Below are 19,552 nucleotides of genomic sequence, written 5' to 3'. Positions count from 1 at the left end.
TCTGCTCTTCTGTTCACAGCACAGAACCTCTGGAGTGAGTGGATGATGCTCTGGTGGGTGGAAAGCATGGAGACCAAACAGCTAGGAGGGGGGAAAGGGCTTCAAGGCTTCCCAAACATTATCTGGGACTGATGCCCAAAGAAATCAGCTGCTGCTGTAAGTGCAGGTAAGCTGAAAGTATGATCCAAGCTCCTGTTTTGCACTCCATAACTCACTGAAAGCTGCTGTGTAGCTCCAAAGCCAAGCTGCATTGATCAGCCAGGTCCTAGATGACAGAGCTCTCTTCCCATGGCTTCTCCTGGCACGATGCCTGGGGAGATTTCCAAAATGTGAGAGCCACAAAACAGTGCCAGGCTGCTGTGCTGCTCCATGGCTGCAGGACAGGCTCATGCTGGAGCTCTGCTGCACATGCTTCTCAGGAATGGCCATCACTGACCTGAGAGCTGGGTGCTGCCAGTGCTGGTGCTGCCAGTCCATGCCTGCTCGAGACCTTGGGGCAGTTCAGGTGAATCTGGAAAGTCAACATTTTCTTACTTGGGCTCCACAGTTTCTGGTCTGTGCTTGGATATTTCCTGTGCTCCATCATCCTGTGGAGCAAAGCACACTGTGACAGCCAGAGTGATGGGGCACTGACAGGCTTATAAATAACAGAGGACTGGAAGCTTCATTCATCTCCACTGTTGGAATTGAATAGTGTGCCTGATCAGGAAGATGAAGGGGATAGAAGTTATTTATAAATCTTATAAATAAAGATTTAGCCTAGACAGGGTCTCCTCTTTGGCTTTGCTGTGTGAGTTTGCCCCATGGAAAGTTTAGTGTGGGGTAGGGATGAATGAGTGGGTGTGGAACTACTTTCTTCAGAGCAGTGCAGCCTTATTTTCCTTATGAGTGGAACTACAGCCAAGTTACAAAGAATGTTCACAAGTCTTTCAAGGCCATGGAAGTGGTGAAGTCTAGAAACAAACACTTGGAGGTACATTTCCTTGTTCCATGCTGAGGCTGAGCCCTGAGGAGCTGTTATTCTCAAGAAAAGCCTGACCTCTTCTTTCAGGTTCCTCCTCTTTCTTTAACATCAAAGGTTCTCCTAGCACAGGTTGAGGCAAGAACTTATTTGGACATTTACTGTTAGCACTTTGATTTTTGCTCTCTTCATTGTTGCTCACTTGTTTGTGAAAGCAGTAAAATAAATTACCAAGTCTTCTGCTGAAGGGTTGGTGGGCTTGGTCCCCAACTTCTTCATGGAAATTTCTGGACTAACTGGTTAATATTTAAAGAAGGAAATTTTGTTTCTGAAGCAACTGGCTGTTTTCTAGGTGTTTGCTCTTCCTTTTCCCCTTAGTTTCTCTGATCCTGAGGGCAAAACTGCAGTGATTGCTTTTACTGACCCCCTCTTTTCCCTCTTCTTTCCCTTGCTCCTCCTCTCCCCAGCTGTGTGTGTACCAGGAGGAAGAGCCTAACACCCTTTCCTTCTTGAGGTTTTTCTTATCAAATCTAAGTTTTTCAGGCATGATACTTCTTTAAATATGTATGACCTAATGTGTCTGTGGTCAGGGAATTGAGTGGTGCTAAAAGTGATCTTGTTGTCTGAGGAATATTCTGGTATTTGCTCTTTATAATCCAAGCAGCACTAAGGATGGAGCAGAGCTGTTTCTAAGTGAATCTCCACACTCAAAAATGCTAAAAAAGTAACTGGTACCACTGAGTGAAAACATGTAAGATAATGTTTAAAAGTGCATGGAAAGAAAAAGTCTTTAAAATCTGCCTCGCTCAAGATTTCAGAGTAAGGTTTGAATAAGAAAAGCTTCTGATCTCCCTTACCTGTTGCATTTGCTGCATCTGAAGTGCAAAGATACAGTTTTTGAATGTTCTGACTTCAGCATTGCAAGGCTGCAAGAGCACTGTGTTTGGGTTTGGTTTGTGTTTTTTAAGTGAAGTGCTTTCTGAGTGATCCCAGCTCCAGAGCTGCCAGGTGTTGATTTAACCTTCCAGCTCATGATGACATCTTTTTGACCTGCTTGGTAAAAGCTGCTTCTTTATGGGGTCCCCCACAAGTTGATCCTCCTTTTGCCTTGGAAGTCCTTGCCTCACTATAAAGGCTGATTTGCTGTGATGTCTGTCTCCCTTACCTCACAGCACTGTTTTTCTCTCCTTCCCATTTTGGTAGCTCCCATTTTAGAGAGGTGCAAGTTGTAGCCTTGTTTTGCTGGGTGGGTGAGGATGCAGTTCAGTGCCACTGCAACCTTACTGGGGCTCCTCAGCAGCTTCACCTTTGCCTTCTTGCCTTGAGCACTTAGACTTTAAAAATAACCTCTCCTCCTTTGGCAAAACCTCCTTTACCCTTCACCCTGACAATTAAAGTTAATAGCACTTGGACACATCTAAAAGTGAGAGGTGCCATTTTTCTGTGGAAAAGAAGTAGCTTGCACAGATCATCTATGGCACAAAGGTATGAAATAAGTTTTGTAAAAATTAAAATTCAGGTGGGGGGTTATGCAGATTGCCTTATTTGAATATTTAAATGTTCTGTAGCTTTTTGATGACTGCTTTATCATTGTTTTCCATATATATGCAATGATGCTCATTTACAGCCTTCCCCAATCAGTTATACAGCAAATACCACTGCTATAAATAAAATGTCATTTGCAGGAGACAGAGTTTTGGAAGTTAAATGAGGAAGAAATATTAGCTGTGATCAGTTGGCCAGGATTTTCTCTACAGGATTATTAAAAGGAGTGGTTGAAATGTGGATTTTCCATTCCTTTCTGATACTAGCCAAGGAATACTTCAGGGTTTAGGATAGTATTTCAGAAAGATTGTCCAAGAGAAAAAAAAAACGTCTGGGGATGTTATCTCATATTACAGCTTAGCCAATGTAGTATTTGGCAATCAAAAAGCAGCAGTGCTGCTTGTCACCATCCCTGGCCATGCAGTCTCACCCTCCTCTGCCATAGCTGCTGCCTTAATCCTGCAGTCAGCTGTTTCTTCTCTCCAGCAGGAAACTAATAGCTGTTGGGTTGTTTTGGTTTTTTTTCCCTTGTTCTTTTCTTGGTAAGATCATGCTTTGGCTTGTTTGGTGCTTCTGCACTGTCTACTAAATAATTCAGATATTTCTGTCTAGTTATTCAGTATCACTGGCTTTGCTTTTAGCATTTGAGCTGTGTCAGTAAACTCATATTTGTCACCATCAGGGAAAATACACTTATTTCTGCTGTTACACTCTGAAGCCCCAGCAATATCTGCCAGATGCTCACACAGGCACACTCAGGCTGCTCCTGCTCCTGCCATGGGCATTCCTGCACCTGCAGGGAAATCATGTAACCTCCTCTGCAGTTTTATCATGTCTCACATGGGAGTGATAGATCCTGCCCTGGAATGGGGAATCTTGTCCTATCAGTCCTAAAGTAACTCAGATTAGATTAGTTTGAGGTGATTATACTCAAAGCTTCCTCATCAGTGATGCTATCTTTGGAGGATATGGAGCAGCTCAGGTCAGGATGCATCTCCTGCTAACAGCACAGGGGGTGTTCAAGAGTGCACAGGAGACCTATGAAACAGGCTGGGGATCAAAGTAAAGATCTGTTGAACCCAGGCTGCAGAGGGCTTTTTCTTGTACAGAAAGAAATTTAGGATGAAATTTAGGATGTAGGATAACCTGCTCTCAGCACATGTTTTTATAAGGGATCTTTCAATATGCATTGTGGGAAGTTGAATTTTGCCTCCTCTAGGATTTCTCACTTGAGGTGATAATTTTTACTCAGTGGTTGAGGTGGAAAGTGATTCTGTTTAATAAAACTGGAATTAGAAATTCTTCTATTCACATTTGGAGGCTCGAGCAGAGGGACACAGGCTTTGAGATACATTCCCCAGTGCTGTCCATGCATGGTAGAATCCTGGTTTTGTTTTTGGCTTCCCCTCAATTTTAGGGTGATAATTGACAGTCATGTTTTGACTTTCAAACTGGGGAGTGCCTGTGAGTAGGAATTCACTGTAGTCCTGGCAAGGATTAACATCTGGATGGTGTATGGGTAACATGCATTGAATTGAGCTGGTCTGCTGGCAGTGAGGAGAAGAGAACAGATCCTTGCAGAAGGACTGAGACCTGCTGCTGTTTAATTTTCTGTGCTGCTGCTGTTTCTGTGGAGTGCTGGGGAGGACTTTGGGAAGGGTGGATCAGTCCCAGGCTGCAGGAGCTGCGGAGGAGGATGAGGAGGAGGAGGAAGGGGTGTCCTCACTCCTTGTCCCCAGGTGGCAGAGCAGGGCTCTCTGTGTCCCTGTGCTGGTGCTGGCGCACTGCTGCCTGCAGAGCTCTTTGGGAACATTCCAGGAGTGCTCTGGTCACCAGACCTGCCTTGCACAGTAATGAACCAGCGAGACTGAGCTATGACAGTAAAAACCTGAGGCACACAAGTCCTGGAGTGATGCTGGGCTCAGAAACGTGGATTTGTGAGGAAAAGGACAGGGCAGGCCCAGAGACCTGACTCTTCAGAATCTGTAGTCTCATTTCTTTGAGTTTCATCTGAAATGAAGAACTGCTTCTCAGCATTTCTGAAAGCAAAGCTGAGCACTGGTGGCCTTGATGATGAGGTGGCTTTGTGGAGTGGGGTCAGTGTGTGTTGGGTGTGGCTGTCACCTTTTAGAGTCCTTTTAGAGTCCTCTTTCCTGTTCATCTCCTTGCTAGTAGGTGCCACAGCGTCCTTGTTAGGGAAAATGACCTCAGATGTCCCTTTCCAAAGAGCACTTCTGCAGCACAGGCTTTCCCTGTTTGTTTGCCTAGTCAGTGCCCTGTGCTGGCCACCCAGGAGGAAGTTAATTTCTTTGTAAGGAAAATCGTGAATTCTTAGTCTGTTTTGATCCAACTTGATTTGTTGTGATGACTGCTTTTGCTAAAACTGTGGGCTGTTTGCTTCTGCAGCTTTTATTTGCAATCATGGACAGTTTTTTTTTTTAGTCCCACTGCTTGTTAAAATAGGTTTTCTGTCTCTTGGACAGTTTGATTTGCAGTTGCATCTGTTTGTACAGACCTTATGTTCAAATATCACTAGTGGGCATAAAAACAAATAAAGATGCTGTGATTAAGGGCTTTTAAATTGAAATTATTTAAGATTAAATTACTTAGATTGAAATTATATGATACCAAAGCTGCAAACTTTGAAATAAGTTATTTTCCGTCTTAATTTTCACTCCAGCCTGCCACTGACAATTTGACTAATGGATTGTTTGTCCAAGGAAGAAGGCCTGATGATCCATGTGTGCAAAAAAATATAAATGAAATTCAACTCCCTTTGTTTTCCCTTAGTACCAGTGCCAATATTTTAGAAACAGGAATATAAAGTTCAACAACTGAGTCAATTTCTAAACCCAAATCTGAGTTGTCCCTTGGCTGTGATGGCACTCATGGGAGTGTCGTCCTTTCAGAGTGTAGCTTGTGGGTGAGAAATTAGTGTAATATATTACTTTTTTCTGTATCATGTGCCATTTCAATGGCATGACAAAAGAAGGAAACGAGTAGGAGTGTGCTTTTACATGCAAAAGGCGTTTTATGTCATGGATTTTTTCTTAAATGTCTTACTTGCAAGATACCTTCCTTTCCCCACCGGTCTTCTCCTTTAATTGTTGTATTGTCTGCAGTGATGACATCCATTAGCTGGTTCTCTGAAACAGGAGCTCATTTTCAAAGAAGGGTTTGGGAGATTGTGCCGAGTTTTTTTCCCTTCATGTGACTTGGGTGCTGAGTCAAGCTGAGTGTCCTGTTCAGATTTTATTCAAAGATTTTCCTGTAACACATGCACAGAAGATGAGTTGGCAGCAAGGACTTGTTTGAACAAATCAAACCTCGTGGCAGTGTCAGGGAACCATTTATTGTAACTTTGTGAAGATTGCATTGACCTTCTTATGTTGTCTGCAGGCCTGGCATCCTTTGTAGATTGAAAATAGTTTCTAAACCTGGTGTTCTGAGGTTTCTCCAGTAATTCTCATGTTTGGGGAACTTAGAGATTTATTTGTATCTTTGTTAATTGCCTCAATGTATGGGCAATGAACGTAATTTTGATTTAAAACTTTTCTCTCACATAGTGGGTAGGTTCCTCAAGGGAGTGTAAAGGGTTCCTTCCTCTGCTGGCAGATGAACTCTTGCCTATGGCTTTCTCACAGGCAGCATCCCTTTCCCCATCACTGTATCCCATGGGTTTCCATACTTACATGCACCAGGGATTCAGATCCAGAGGTAGAAGTCAGTTTCTTTCCATCTGAGTGCTCTATTCTATCTCACCATGAATCATACTACATTTTACTGGTGGAATATTTGCTTGTTCATGCTGCTTGTCTTTGTAAGGAGGATAAGAAGCTGCCAGGCTGTTGTCTGGGACTTGGTAGCAGCAGGAACTTCATGTTTTTCCTTCATCTTCTCTTCCAACTTGTAACTTCAGGCAGTTATATTCATGGACATGAATTTAAAAAATCAACAATGAAAACAGAGCAATCTGTTCTGTGTGGTTTCTTTATTTGGCCCATAACCCCCAACGTGCTTGTAGTCTGCATGCCATGAAAGTAGATGAGGAGAGCAGAATAATGCTGAAGATTTTGCATTTAAAAAAGAAACAGAACTCCCAACTATCTTAAACGTTAGAGGCAAACTGTATTTAACAGCTCCTATTTGCAACCACTTACAAACATAAGGGAACTTTTTGGGACACCCTGTTGTGTGTTATTCCCCTGTCAAGTCAGTGCTCTCTCTGTCGAGTAGCATTTAAATTAGCTGGGAATAGAGCTGTGACTGTTTCATTCTCACCTGGACTTAACCTGTGGTCCCATGGAAATTGTTTTACTGGCTGGGTGGCACAGCACAGGTTGTAAAGTCAGATCCTGTAATTTGTTGAGCTGGACCTGTGTGTTTCAAGATTCATTAACCAGACTTCCCAGTTCTAGGTGTCTTACCTGGATGGTCAGGCAGATCCAGGCTCTGAGTCAAATCCTGGAAGCCACTGGACTTCAGACAGGGGTTGGGATTGGAAAACAGACATGAAGTGACCTAATCTAAGTGGAAAAGATAAACATCACATATGGTATCAGCAAAATTTTGTTAAATGGGTTATTGTTTGGGTTTTTTTCTGTGATGTACAATAGCTCTAATGAAAGATGGAGTTAAAGGTAGAAGCACTGGTCCTATTCTGTGACCAAATAGATACTCCTTTTCTCTGGTAAATATATTTATGCTGGTAAAATGTACATTCACAGACATCTCCACATGTTCAAGGCAGAAGGGACTGCCAGGCTTTAACCTTTCAGTGTGCTGTGAGGTTCCTGTTTATCTGACTGTGTAATGCCAGCACTTGCTGCATTTAACCTGACGTGAGGGGCTCTGGTGCCCTGGTGCAGTGTCCCCCTGCCCTGTCCTGGTGACACAGCCACCCTGTCCTGTGTGCTGCAGGCAAGGAGGGGCCAGGGGCACAGCTGGGGTGCTGCTGTGGCAGTGCTTGGACACCTCTCTGAGTCCTGGAGGTGTCCAAGCACGGAGGACAGCAGTGTTCAACTCTAAATAACTGGGGGCTCTGCTGCTTCAGTGTGCACAGAGCAGCCTCTGCTGGTTCTGCCCACCTTGGTGGGTCAGATTGGGTCAGTGCAGGGCAGCTGTCACAAACATAGGCCTTTTGTTTTTAATAAACCCTTGGAACAGAGCTAATCCCTTTCTTGGTGCAGTGCAGGGTGCAGGCTGCATCCTCTGCAGGGTGTTATGGTTCTCTCCATGTGGAGGGGGTGAGGTGTGTTCAGAGCCACACAGCTCTGGAGGCCTGGCTGCTGATGTTGGCCTGCATCCTCCTCTGCAGATTCTTTGCTCCTTTTACATCTTACAAAAATTTCTTTGGGAGGGTAAGAACAGAAGGTGTGTTCTTTACATGCACTTCTCTTTGAGGAGTCTCAGCATTGCTGTTGCAATGGAATGGATGAAGCTGAGTTCTCTTCTGCCAAAACAGATTTAATGGGAGCAGCAGGGAGTTGTCAGGGCTACTGGTCTGTGAGTAGAGATTTCAGCACAGGTGGGAGAGAAATTATTGTAAGTTTTAATAATTAATCTAACTCTGGTGATACTTCCTATTTGCATTTATAAACATATATAAACTTCATGTTCAATGGTATCAACAGAATTTTGCTGTTCAGATAAGACAACTTAAAGGAAATGTTCTACCTTGGTGGTAGATGGTGGTTCTACCTGCATAAAAGGTAGATTCAGTGCTTTGTTTGTATTTGATAAATCCTTACAGAATCAGGCAAATTAGCTGCTTCTCACAGACCAGTTGTTCCATTTGTGTATGTAAAAATAATGCCTTAAAGAGCTGCAAGTCAGCCAAAGGTTTCTGTTCTTCACATTGGGTGGGATAATTCCTTCAGCAGCTGTGACTAATGAAACTGGTAGTATTTTTATTACTTTGTTATAGAGGCATCACACTTTATTTTGCCTATCCATAGCCTGCTTTCTGGGCCTTGCAGGTCTGGAGATTTTGGAGTGTGCTAACAGTGCTGAGTCAAGGCTTCTGTGACAAGTAGTTTTCTTTCCTACAGAAACAATCAAAACTGATTTTTTTTCTTTTTGTCACGGAATAGCAATTACAATGGCTTGAAAATTTGGAATTTCAGCATAAATTGGGCATTGTAAGTAGTCTTCCACTTTGTCTTTTGTTTGTGGGACGTCAGGTACTAGGAAGGCTTGTGAAATACTTCTTTTGTTTATACAACTGAAAGTTAGAAAATATCTAAAATGTTATCCAGTCTTCCAGCTGGTAGGGACTAAAGAAGAGAAGACAAAATTATAAGGAAAGCCTTAAACCCTATTTTGACTCTAAAAGGCTTGGAGAACTGGGAGCTTGCATGAAGTATGGGACTCTGGAGACCCTTTCTTGGAAAAGCAGGACCTCTGCCAAGGGCTCCAGCAGGGAGAATGGCAGCAGGATGGAGCAAGAGGGAAGGGCATAGATGTGTGTACAAAAATATTTTTCATGTCCTGTCTGACAAAAGAGTTGAAGTGGTTGTTGAATGAGAAAACATGGGTCGTATTCCATGTGGCAGCTGAGACAGAGGCTGGGGTTGTGCCCACCCTGCTCCTGCAATGTGTCACTGGAGTTAAAAATCCCCCAGGTGGGGGAGAGGAGATGGCCAAAGCCTTGGTGGCTTTGAACAGCCCTGTGCTGGTGTCTCCCACACGCTGCAGCTCTGGGGGTTTGGTGAGCTGCCCATCCAAGTGCAGCAGCAGTGATCCTGCAGACACTTGATCTGGGAATCTTAAACTGTTCCTTCTCAGGTATTAAAGATCTCCTACACCAGATGTTCTTCTGAATGTTTGTTTGCTTTTGCTTTTCTCAGCCCTTATTTCAAGGGTGAGGTTTTTGTTCAAAGGAGGCAGAAATCTGCGATTGTGCCTGATGGAGGTGGCTGCTGATCTGCTGTGGCAGGTAATCAGCTGTGTCCTTCCACAGAGCTGGCAGCAGTGCTTAGCCAGAGTCTCTGGCTTTTCCCCCAAAAGGATGGGGCTGTTTTAAAGAAATGCACTGACCCCAGTGTAGGAGTTTGGGTATTTCTGTGAATGCAAGTGTATTGCTACAAAATGGTGAATGAAACTCACACTGAATAGCTTGAAAATTAATTTTCTCCAGCATCGTTGATTTTGGTTCTGGTTGAGAAATTTGCACAATATATCTTGTTTTGTGCTGAAGACACTTAACTGAGAGTGATATGAAACTCGCCGGTACAGCTGGAATGCATTTCCAAAATGTTTGTGAATCAAGTGCTACACGTTTTAAGTCGAACCTAAAATTAAGTTGGTTCCTACCTGAATAGTTTATTGCATTAGATTCTTTTTGTGCTGTAGAATTTAATTTTTTTTAATACAACACTTCAACTTAAGTTGGCATCCAAGAAGGTCCTTTCCATTTTTGACTTTGTTGTGTCAGTGAGGAGTGGCAGAGTCTCAGTCAGGCTGGCTGGAGTCTCTGCCCTCTGAGCAGGTGCAGATGTGTTCTCCAAAGGGCTGATGTTTTAGGCCTGGCTTATCTCCTAGGGCAGAGGATCCCGTGCAGCTGCATTTCTGCCTTAGCTCTGCTCATGCATTGATAAGCTGTGTGGCCTGTGAGTACCCAGTCACTCACAAATCTCGATTCCAGCATGCTCCCCTTTCCCCTGGAGCCACTATCTCATCTTCGTGTAGCAAAAGGGCCGGCTGAGACCTAAATTCATTATTGACTGTGGTGGTGTTAGAGTAGAAAAAAAAGGTTTAAAAAAGCTGCTTGGAGTGGTGGGGTTTTTGGAGGCTGTGGGAATGGCTGGTTTCTGCAGCAATAATAGAAGCAGAGCAAATGAAGTGTGGGTTTTGCATGGCAGCATCAGGAATTAGGATTGAGGGGGGTCTGTCCCCTGTGGTTGGAGCCCCGTCCTGTGCAGCGCCAGGATCGGGCCCGCTGTGAGTCCTAGAGAAAAATGAGTTACAAATGTCTTTAGAAGAAGTGTACGTGTCATTTCCCCTCCGAGGAAATACATCACTGCTGTTTCTCGAGGTGAAAGAGCCCGGGTGAATGTGTGAATGGGCACAGGGAGCCGGAGGACACTGAGCACTGTCCTGCCGCCCCCAGAGTAACAAAGGCAGGGACCCGCGCTGCCCTGGCCGCGCATCTCCGGAGCGGAGCGGGCAGAGCAGGCTCTGGGTGCTGCAGGAGCCCTGCCCTGTCCTGCCCATCTCCAGAGCAGGCTCTGGGTGCTGCAGGAGCCCTGCCCTGCCCTGCCCATCTCCAGAGCAGGCTCTGGGTGCTGCAGGAACCCTGCCCTGCCCTGCCCATCTCCAGAGCAGAGCAGGCTCTGGGTGCTGCAGGAGCCCTGCCCTGTCCATCTCTGGAGCAGGCTCTGGGTGCTCCAGGAGCCCTGCCCTGCCCATCTCCAGAGCAGGCTCTGGGTGCTCCAGGAACCCTGCCCTGCCCATCTCCAGAGCAGAGCAGGCTCTGGGTGCTCCAGGAGCCCTGCCCTGCCCATCTCCAGAGCAGCCTCTGGGTGCTCCAGGAACCCTGCCCTGCCCATCTCCAGAGCAGAGCAGCCTCTGGGTGTTGCAGGAGCCCTGCCCTGCCCTGCCCATCTCCAGAGCAGCCTCTGGGTGCTGCAGGAGCCCTGCCCTGCCCTGTACATCTCCGGAGCAGGCTCTGGGTGCTGCAGGAGCCCAGCCCTGCCCTGTACATCTCCGGAGCAGGCTCTGGGTGCTGCAGGAGCCCAGCCCTGCCCTGTACATCTCCGGAGCAGGCTCTGGGTGCTGCAGGAGCCCTGCCCTGCCCATCTCCAGAGCAGGCTCTGGGTGCTGCAGGAGCCCTGCCCTGCCCATCTCCAGAGCAGGCTCTGGGTGCTGCAGGAGCCCTGCCCTGCCCTGCCCCGGACAGGTCTCCTGCTGCCCACCGGGAGCAGCTCCGTGCTGGACACGGTTTGAAATAGATTTTACCGGGTGCCTCGGCATGAAGGAATTCGCTGAAAGCCGATCCTTGCTGGAGCTCAGTCCTAAGGGGTGGCTCCTGTCCCCATTGTCTGGTGCGCCTTTGTTTTAAAATGATATTAAGCCTCAGACACCAGCTGATTTACTTTAATTCAACAGCCAACTTATGTTTGATTTCTTTTCATATTCAAGTGAGCCATCTGGCTTTAATGAACTGTAACTGTTTTTAATGCTGCCTCCAGTTGCTAACATCTGAATATTTCATGTGCTGAAAGGAGATTTGAAATGCAGAAGTGAGGCTGAAGAGTCCAAAGTATTTCCAAAGCAGCTCTGTTCCAGCAGCACTTGTGCTCCACTTCCCTCGAGATTTATCAAAAGATAATCTTTGGGGTGCCAGACTGTAAGCAGCAGCCATGGTGGGTGCTAATTACAAGTGCTCTCAATTTTGTGTACATAAAACACCACAACTGCTTATGAAATCCTGAGTAACAACCCAACTTGACTCGGGCAGAATATCAATCAGCTTCAACAGGAGCTGCCAGTGTTTGGCATCTTCTAAATCAACAGCCTCTTTGGTGCTTGGGGTTTGGTTTTGTGGGTTTGTTTTGGGGTTTTGGTGGGGATATTCACATGTTGCATAAAGAAAAAGCAAATAGTGTAGTTGCGTCACATAGTTTAGTTGTCGAAGCTATTTGAGAACTGTATCCCATAAACTGAAAATAGCTCAATTGCAATTAATTCTGAGTATACTTTGCCAGGGCTACACTATTCTAAAGCAGTGGCATATCTTCACACTTGTGGAATATGTGCTTTGCTCACAGCATTGCCTTTGTTTTGGCTTAACACTGAGACAGCTGATAGACTTAGGATAGGCCATTACCAAGACATGTTTTGATTAATGATTAAAAAGTGTTTTGTTGGTTATTTCTTCTCTTTGTGCTGAGCATCGTGCCAGTGACATCCTCTTCCAGCATCACTTTATAAAAGATGGAATAGATGGAAGCTCAGTCTGTGCAGGGAGAGGATAGGCTGGGACATGTGCTTGAGTTACCCTACCCTGCTCTGCTTTGTCCTCTGAGCCTGGAACAACTGTGGGGAGTGAGAGTGGAGCCTGTGCTTAATTTCTCAGTGCCTTTCTCACAGAGGCAGAGCTGGGTGGGAGTTAATGTGTGACCTTGTAGTTGCATGCTGAGCACAGACTTTCTGAGCTGGAATGGAGCAGGTTAGAGGCATAGAGCAGAAATTGGCAGCTGGGTTCCATTCCAGACACATTCCTGTGAAGCTGTAATGAATAAAAGTTATTGGTATCTTCTACACAGTAGATTTTTGTGGCATTAAGCTGCCATTCAATAGGAGCTCTTAATGATAACTCTTGCTACTCTCAAAACTTCTTTTTTTCACACGTAATGAAAATTTTTGAAGTTGGCTGTAGTTTTGATTGTACTTGAACTTCCTACATGACTGAGCACTGCTGCTAGATATTTTATTCCATTCAAGTTTGCTGATTTATTTGTGTGTGAAGGAAGCTGCCAGTGTTGTGTACCTCTAAGGTTTATCAGGTAGTCTGCATAGACATTACAGGTGTACAAAACTCAAAATCAGAGACTTTTCAAATGTGTAGGACTTCCTTTTTATAAAGCATTGTTATTCAAAATGTGTTCATTTCAGAAGCACAACCTAGGTTTTTTAGAACTTGATTTTTAGTCTTCTTTATTATTTCAGGTATATCACTTAAATAAAACAGGTGCTTCACAGACATTCAACAAGAATGCAAAGGGTTTTTAAGATTACCTTTTTCTTACAAGAATTTTCAAGCCAATGATCTTGGTTTTATGACCACTCATCTCTTTGATTTATATAAAGATGTCAAATTGTGTTATTTCTAAAGAAACATGTTACCTAGACTCTTATTTATGCAACTTTGCTTTTGTGGAGAATTTTGTAAAGAAACAAAACTTGTTCACTGCTAATGAACTGGTGGGCTTGCTTCACTCCTGTGTTTACTTATTTTCTAGCATTCATAATGACACAATTATTTAATTGCTAATAGGAATATGTTTGTAAATTGGATATTAGGAAGAAGTGTTTCCCTGTGAGGGTGGTGAGGCCCTGGCAGCTGTGGCTGCCCCTGGATCCCTGGCATGCCCAAGGCCAGGTGGGATGGGCCCTGGGCAGCCTGGGAGAGTGGAAGGTGTCCCTGCCCATGGAAGGAGATGATCTTCGAGTTCTCTTCCAACCCAAACCACTCTAGGATTCTATCTTAAAAGTAGCTAAAAATCCCATGAAGATTTCCTTACCAGCTGTTCCTTTCAGGTGTTTTCCAGGCTCCCTTCCTGAATGTCCCGGCCGCTGTGGAAGGCGGGAGGTGACTCATGACCACCAAACAGTGACAGCCTTGGACCCCCCTGCTTCTGGCTGCTGGGAACAGCCACTGGGCTCCTGTGGAGATGAATGGAGAACAGCAGTATGATGCAGGTAACAGTCCTGGCCAGCTTCTCTAAAAGCATGAACAATGTGGGAGAAAGATGGGCACAGTGAGTGTCCCACAGTGCCTGGTGCTGGTCACAGGGAGAGGCTCCACAGATTCTGGGTTGTGCTCTGGCTCTGGGGCTGTCATGGCTGTGTTTGTTACTGCTCTGTATCAGAGCAGGGTGTACCACTGGCTCAAAGGGAAACAAAATCTGGCCCACCTTGGTGGTTGTGTTTTCAAGAAGCTGCGACTTTCCTTTCTGTGGTACCGCTATGAGATGTGCTTGTGAAAAGCTTGGTGGTGTTAACACTTATTATTTTAAGGCATTTCTCTTTCAGAGGGGTTAATACCTAGTTCTGTCCTTGTGTTCATCTTCCTAATATTTTGGCAAGCTTTTGGTGCTGGTTGGAAAAGTCAGATAACTGAAGCTGTTTGCTGCCATTGTAATCTGTCCTGTTTTTCTGAAGTGCCTTGGTGTGTCCTCTTTGATGGGCTTGTGATATCAATACCTAACCTCCTGCAGAATGGTGTATTATGAGAAATCATCTCAGGTTTTGGATAACCTTGGAGCACCAGGCCAGGAAGAGTGTTAGTGTGGGATGGCTGGGAATACTAACAGCTTTCTGAAACAGTTCTGGAAATGTGGGGGTTGGGACCATCCATTTGCTCTGTCTTGCCTGCCATGACTGTTCCCTTTTCTTTGAGGAGCTCCCTAGCCATCACAGTTTATAGAAAGCAAATTTTAATTCGTAATTATCAGTGTAAACAATTGGACCAAGATTTTGTCTGAGTATTACTTTCCTTTGGTACTTGTCCAACAAGCTCCTCTTCTCATAGGATAATTCACTACTGGTAATTTTTCTACCTTTACTTTATGGTAATCTAATTTTTGTCAGTGTTGCTGAAGAAATGTTAAACATAATTTTAATCTATCGTGCTTTCTAGGAGAATGCTATAATCTGCTTTATGATGCTGAAATGTGCTTTTTGATTACTAATTACAGCAAGTCAGTCCAATTGTTGTCAATGTTATATCCTCAAATAGTCCAGAAAAGGCATTGTGGGTGTGGATGTAGAATTTCTCCTGGCACATGCAAATACTTTTTCCTTGCCTAGTGGAAACTGCAGGCTTCTGTCACAGAGTGTAAGGAAGGGAGCAGAAGAGTGAGGAGTTGTTTACATGGTCAGCAGTGGTGTGTCCACAGGCTGTGATAGCACATCCCTCAGTCTTAAAACCTTTATTGATATTTTTCCATCTTCCTCAAAAAGTAGCAGGTCAGAGAGTCCTCTCTCACTGTGTGCTTTTGAATAGCTGAGGAAAGGTTTGATTCTGGCTTGAAATTACTCAGCAGCTATTTCCCTGAGCATCCTTTTGTGCCAGGTTTGAGTACAGGAGACTGTGAAGAGCAAACAATAAATGATGAGAGCTTTACTTGCATTCAGAAATAGTTCCCAGCAAATACCTGTGTAAGCATAAGCACATTGGTTTTGTTGTGCCCTCTAGTATTGTTTTCTGAAGTGCTTTTGAGTTACACTAGTCCAAACCACTGCTGGAACATTGCTTTCATATTCTTTGACTGGTGTAATTTTCTTCCACTTGATAATTTGCAGCAGCTTTTGGAGGTTCTCCTCTGTTCTTCTGGTTTTACATCCAGGCTCTCTGGCTCCAAGAACCCAGACAGAGCTCAGGGTTGCTGGTTGTGATTCTCCCATGTGCTATGAGAGGAAAAGACAACTTTTATTCATGTCACAGTCATTTTCAACTCCTGAAATTCCAACCTGTCTTTATTTATTCATGGCCTCGCAGCTGGTGGAGATGAAAAAGATTAACTGTTATTAAAATCAGATTGAACTATATCTACATTTCAGGGTGAGAAACCTTTGGGTTAGCCTTACTGAAGTCTGCAAGACCTTCAATTGTGATGTACTTAAATGTCCAATGTGACAGTCTTCAACTAAATGACATTAAAAATGCATTAAAGTTATTTGCAGTGAGAATTTAGCTCAAATCCAAAGATGAGAACAGCCGGGTTTAGACTCTTTCCATTTCAGATATTTTTAAGGGCTAACTTCCTTAATATTTCACTACATTCTCCAGTCCAAATGGTATAATTCCATATTCTTTCTCAACCTGTATGTATCAGAGAGCAGCAGGATGTAATTTGTGATAAAATTCAGAAAGAGTGAGTGTTCCCACTAAGGCCAGTAGAAATAGGGACAAATGGGAAGTGATGCACCTGCCTAGGAAACTGCTGATATTCATATAGAGAATTTTCTCACCTCCAAAGTGGGTGAATATTCTCTGTAGGACACTTCTCTGATTTTACTTAAGAAAATGTTAGCTTGATTTGAAAGTTCTCCTGACACAAACTTGGTTGCATGGCAATGCCAGAGGGATGAGAATTGTGTCAGGTTTCTTCCCCTGCCTTTGCAAAAGTTGTGCTTTGCCTCTGGGCTAATGTGCTGCTCAGTCATCCTGTCTAATACAGAGAAATAAGTCTCCACATAGCAGAAAGCTGAATGTATTTAGGGCTTGTAGCAATTAAGGATATGGGGAGAAAGAGAGAGCATAAATATGTACACCCATGCAGAATTAGATGAATAAATTGTGCTTTGGAATCAAATGCATTAAATATGGTTTTGCTTGTTGTTATCTGTCACGCTGACTTGCAAGTTTCTTTCTCACAGTAGCAAGAACCTCTGCTGTAAATGTCTGGGGTTTTATTGAACATTCTGAACCAGACTGATCAGGGTGTTTAGTGCAGACTTAGGGCCCCTCAGGAATGTGCCTTCATTAAACTGGTCCTGAGTCTCCAGGGGTCTGCCAGCCTGTGAGGATGGAGCTGTGCAATGGGGTCTTGCATAAAATACCAGCAGAACAGTTCAAAGGCTTGATTTAAGCAGGGCCTGTTCTGCTGCTACTGTTCTGCCAATAAAACCAGAAAAGTGATTGGATTCTGGCTCTGAAAGCCTTACCAGAGAGATGGTCCTTTGGTGCACCTTTGGAGTGCCTCTGCATTCAGATTGAAAAAGAGAGACTTATTTTGGGGATTTTTCTTTTTTTTATGTATTCCTACCACATGCCACAATTAAAAAGTTAATTTACTGCTCTCATTGTGAATCCTCATATAGCATTTTCACTTGGAGCTTTATTCTGTGAGCTTTTCCTGCTCCACATTGCTCCAGAAGGAGCTGTGCTAAATAACCTGGGGTGCTGTGGCAGGTTTGTGAAAAGCAGCAAAAAGGATGGTTCAAACCATGGCTAAGCACAAACCTCAGCTGGGGCAGCCTCCAAAAAAGAGGAGAATTTCCCAGCTCTGTGCTCATTGGTGGAAGTGAGAGGCTGGTCACCTCAGCTGTAAAACCTTGGTGAAATGTGAGCACAACCTGGGTTCAGCTTTATGAATGAATGAATAGAAAAAGTTGTGGGGGCTTTTTGCAGAAGTTTTTAAAAAAATCTCTCTGACTGAAGGAGCTCACTATAAGAAAATTGTAAGAGTATTAAATTTTCTATGAGTGTTGGATAGGGATTTGTGTTTTGTTGGGTTGGTTTGGGTTTTTTTTGGGGGGGGGGAGTTTGGTTTTTGAGTTGGGTTGCATTTGGTTGTTGGGGGGTTTATTTACTTTTCCTATGAAAACCGGGTTTGAGTGAGCTTTTGGCTGTGCTGCCGAGCTGTGGGTGCTGTGCAGGACAGAGCAAGCTGAGCCCATCTCACCACAGGCCAGCCCTGCACGGAGAGAGCTGCTCTGGGAGGGGCCAGGCTGCAGGGCTGGGGATGAGAGGGGACAGAGGAGCTGCCCTGGCATGGAGGGAGCTGCTCTGGGGGTGTGGGACAGGCTGCAGGGATGAGAGGGGACAGAGGAGCTGCCCTGGCACCGAGGGAGCTGCTCTGGGGGTGTGGGACAGGCTGCAGGGATGAGAGGGGACAGAGGAGCTGCCCTGGCATGGAGGGAGCTGCTCTGGGGGTGTGGGACAGGCTGCAGGGATGAGAGGGGACAGAGGAGCTGCCCTGGCACCACGGGAGCTGCTCTGGGGGTGTGGGACAGGCTGCAGGGCTGGGGATGAGAGGGGACAGAGGAGCTGCCCTGGCACGGAGGGAGCTGCTCTGGGGGTGTGGGACAGGCTGCAGGGATGAGAGGGGACAGAGGAGCTGCCCTGGCATGGAGGGAGCTGCTCTGGGGGTGTGGGACAGGCTGCAGGGATGAGAGGGGACAGAGGAGCTGCCCTGGCATGGAGGGAGCTGCTCTGGGGGTGTGGGACAGGCTGCAGGGCTGGGGATGAGAGGGGACAGAGGAGCTGCCCTGGCATGGAGGGAGCCGCTCTGGGGGTGTGGGACAGGCTGCAGGACCAAGGGTGAGCGGGTGGGTGCCAGAGGAGCTGCCCTGGCACAGAGGGAGCTCTGCTGGAAGGAAGGACATGATTCCTACTCCCTCTCAGCCAGTGAAAAGGACAAATAGGTTGTTTGCCATGATTAGGATGAGTATGGCAATTAGGAAGAATAGCAGGTAGGTGAAAAATTTTGTAATGTAGGAGTCTGAGGCCATATATCATGTTGCAAATTGTTGGATAGATCATGATACGAACAGTGCAATGGGGAAGAAGGTAAAGGAGTAGAAGTCTATTTTTAGGCTGATGGGGATTTTGAAGTTTATAATGAATTTTCATTCTCAGAAGGAGGTGAGGCTTCCTGTTCCGGAGTGGATGTAGATTGTTATTGGGATTAGGCTGATTAAAAAGGAGGTTTTGACTGTGTTTGTAATTGTGTTGGGGGTGTTCTTGAGGTTGTTGGATAGAAGTGGAAATAGGATGGAGGTGGAGCGGGTTGCTGGAGTTAAGAGTATGAATGTGTTTAGGACTAGTGATAGGTCCATTATTTTCACTTGGATTTGCACCAAGATGAGCGGCTCCTAAAACCATTGGATTACTGTTATCCTTTGAAAGTAAGGAGACTGAGGTTTTATACTCAGCTACAAGAGTTAGCAGTTCTCGCTGGGTTTACCTCTCCCGCTGGGTGTGTGGGACAGGCTGCAGGACCCAGGATGAGCGGGTGGGTGACAGAGGAGCTGCCGTGGCACGGAGAAAGCTCTGCTGGATGTGGGACAGGCTGTAGGGCCGAGGATGGGTGGGTGCCGGTGGAGCTGCCGTGGCTGCCCAGCCGGGATTGGCTTCAGCCGCAGTTCAAGGCAGGGCTCGCTGAGCAGCTGCAGGCGAGCCGGCTTTCCTGGGAGCTCCTTGTAGCAATTAAGTGGCAACAGAACTTACTAATTGACCCTTTCAGTGTGTGAAGTGACCTGTGGCTCATTTAAGGAGCTTAAGTGCCCCTGGGCGGTTATCTGATGATCCCGGGCTGGGGGCTCGCCGTGCGGGCTGCCCAGCCCCGGCTCCCTGCGGCTCTCCCGGGGCGCTGCCGCTCCCGGGGCCCGGCCCGCGCCTCTCCCGCTCCGCTCCCCGGCCCTTGGAGCAGTGTCAGGGTCACCCCGGGCAGGACTGGCTTTTTGGGGCTGGAGGGGAGCGGGGCTCCTGCTGTAGGAGGATTTTTGATGCAAAAAGTGAGATGGTTTTCTTTGGGTGGGAGGAAACTTAAAATTCGCTCCTAGGTCTGACTGACCAGAGATGGTGTTTGTTTC

General features: G+C 45.7%; 1 protein-coding gene across 1 annotated transcript in view; it reads left to right on the top strand.

The window, feature by feature from the left end:
- SFMBT1 (Scm like with four mbt domains 1) overlaps positions 1-19,552 on the top strand; it is a 73,332-nt gene that overhangs the window by 22,362 nt on the left and 31,418 nt on the right. The window contains exon 2 of the mRNA XM_071439900.1: positions 13,769-13,930. Coding sequence (XP_071296001.1) covers positions 13,903-13,930 — 28 coding nt within the window. The 5' untranslated portion in view covers positions 13,769-13,902. The remainder of the gene's footprint in view (positions 1-13,768; positions 13,931-19,552) is intronic.

The sequence above is a fragment of the Agelaius tricolor genome, unplaced genomic scaffold, assembly GCF_023055355.1.
Source record: "Agelaius tricolor isolate 1412-34295 unplaced genomic scaffold, bAgeTri1.0.p SCAF_14, whole genome shotgun sequence".
Lineage (NCBI taxonomy): Eukaryota > Metazoa > Chordata > Aves > Passeriformes > Icteridae > Agelaius > Agelaius tricolor.
This window is presented reverse-complemented; position numbering and strand designations above follow the sequence as displayed.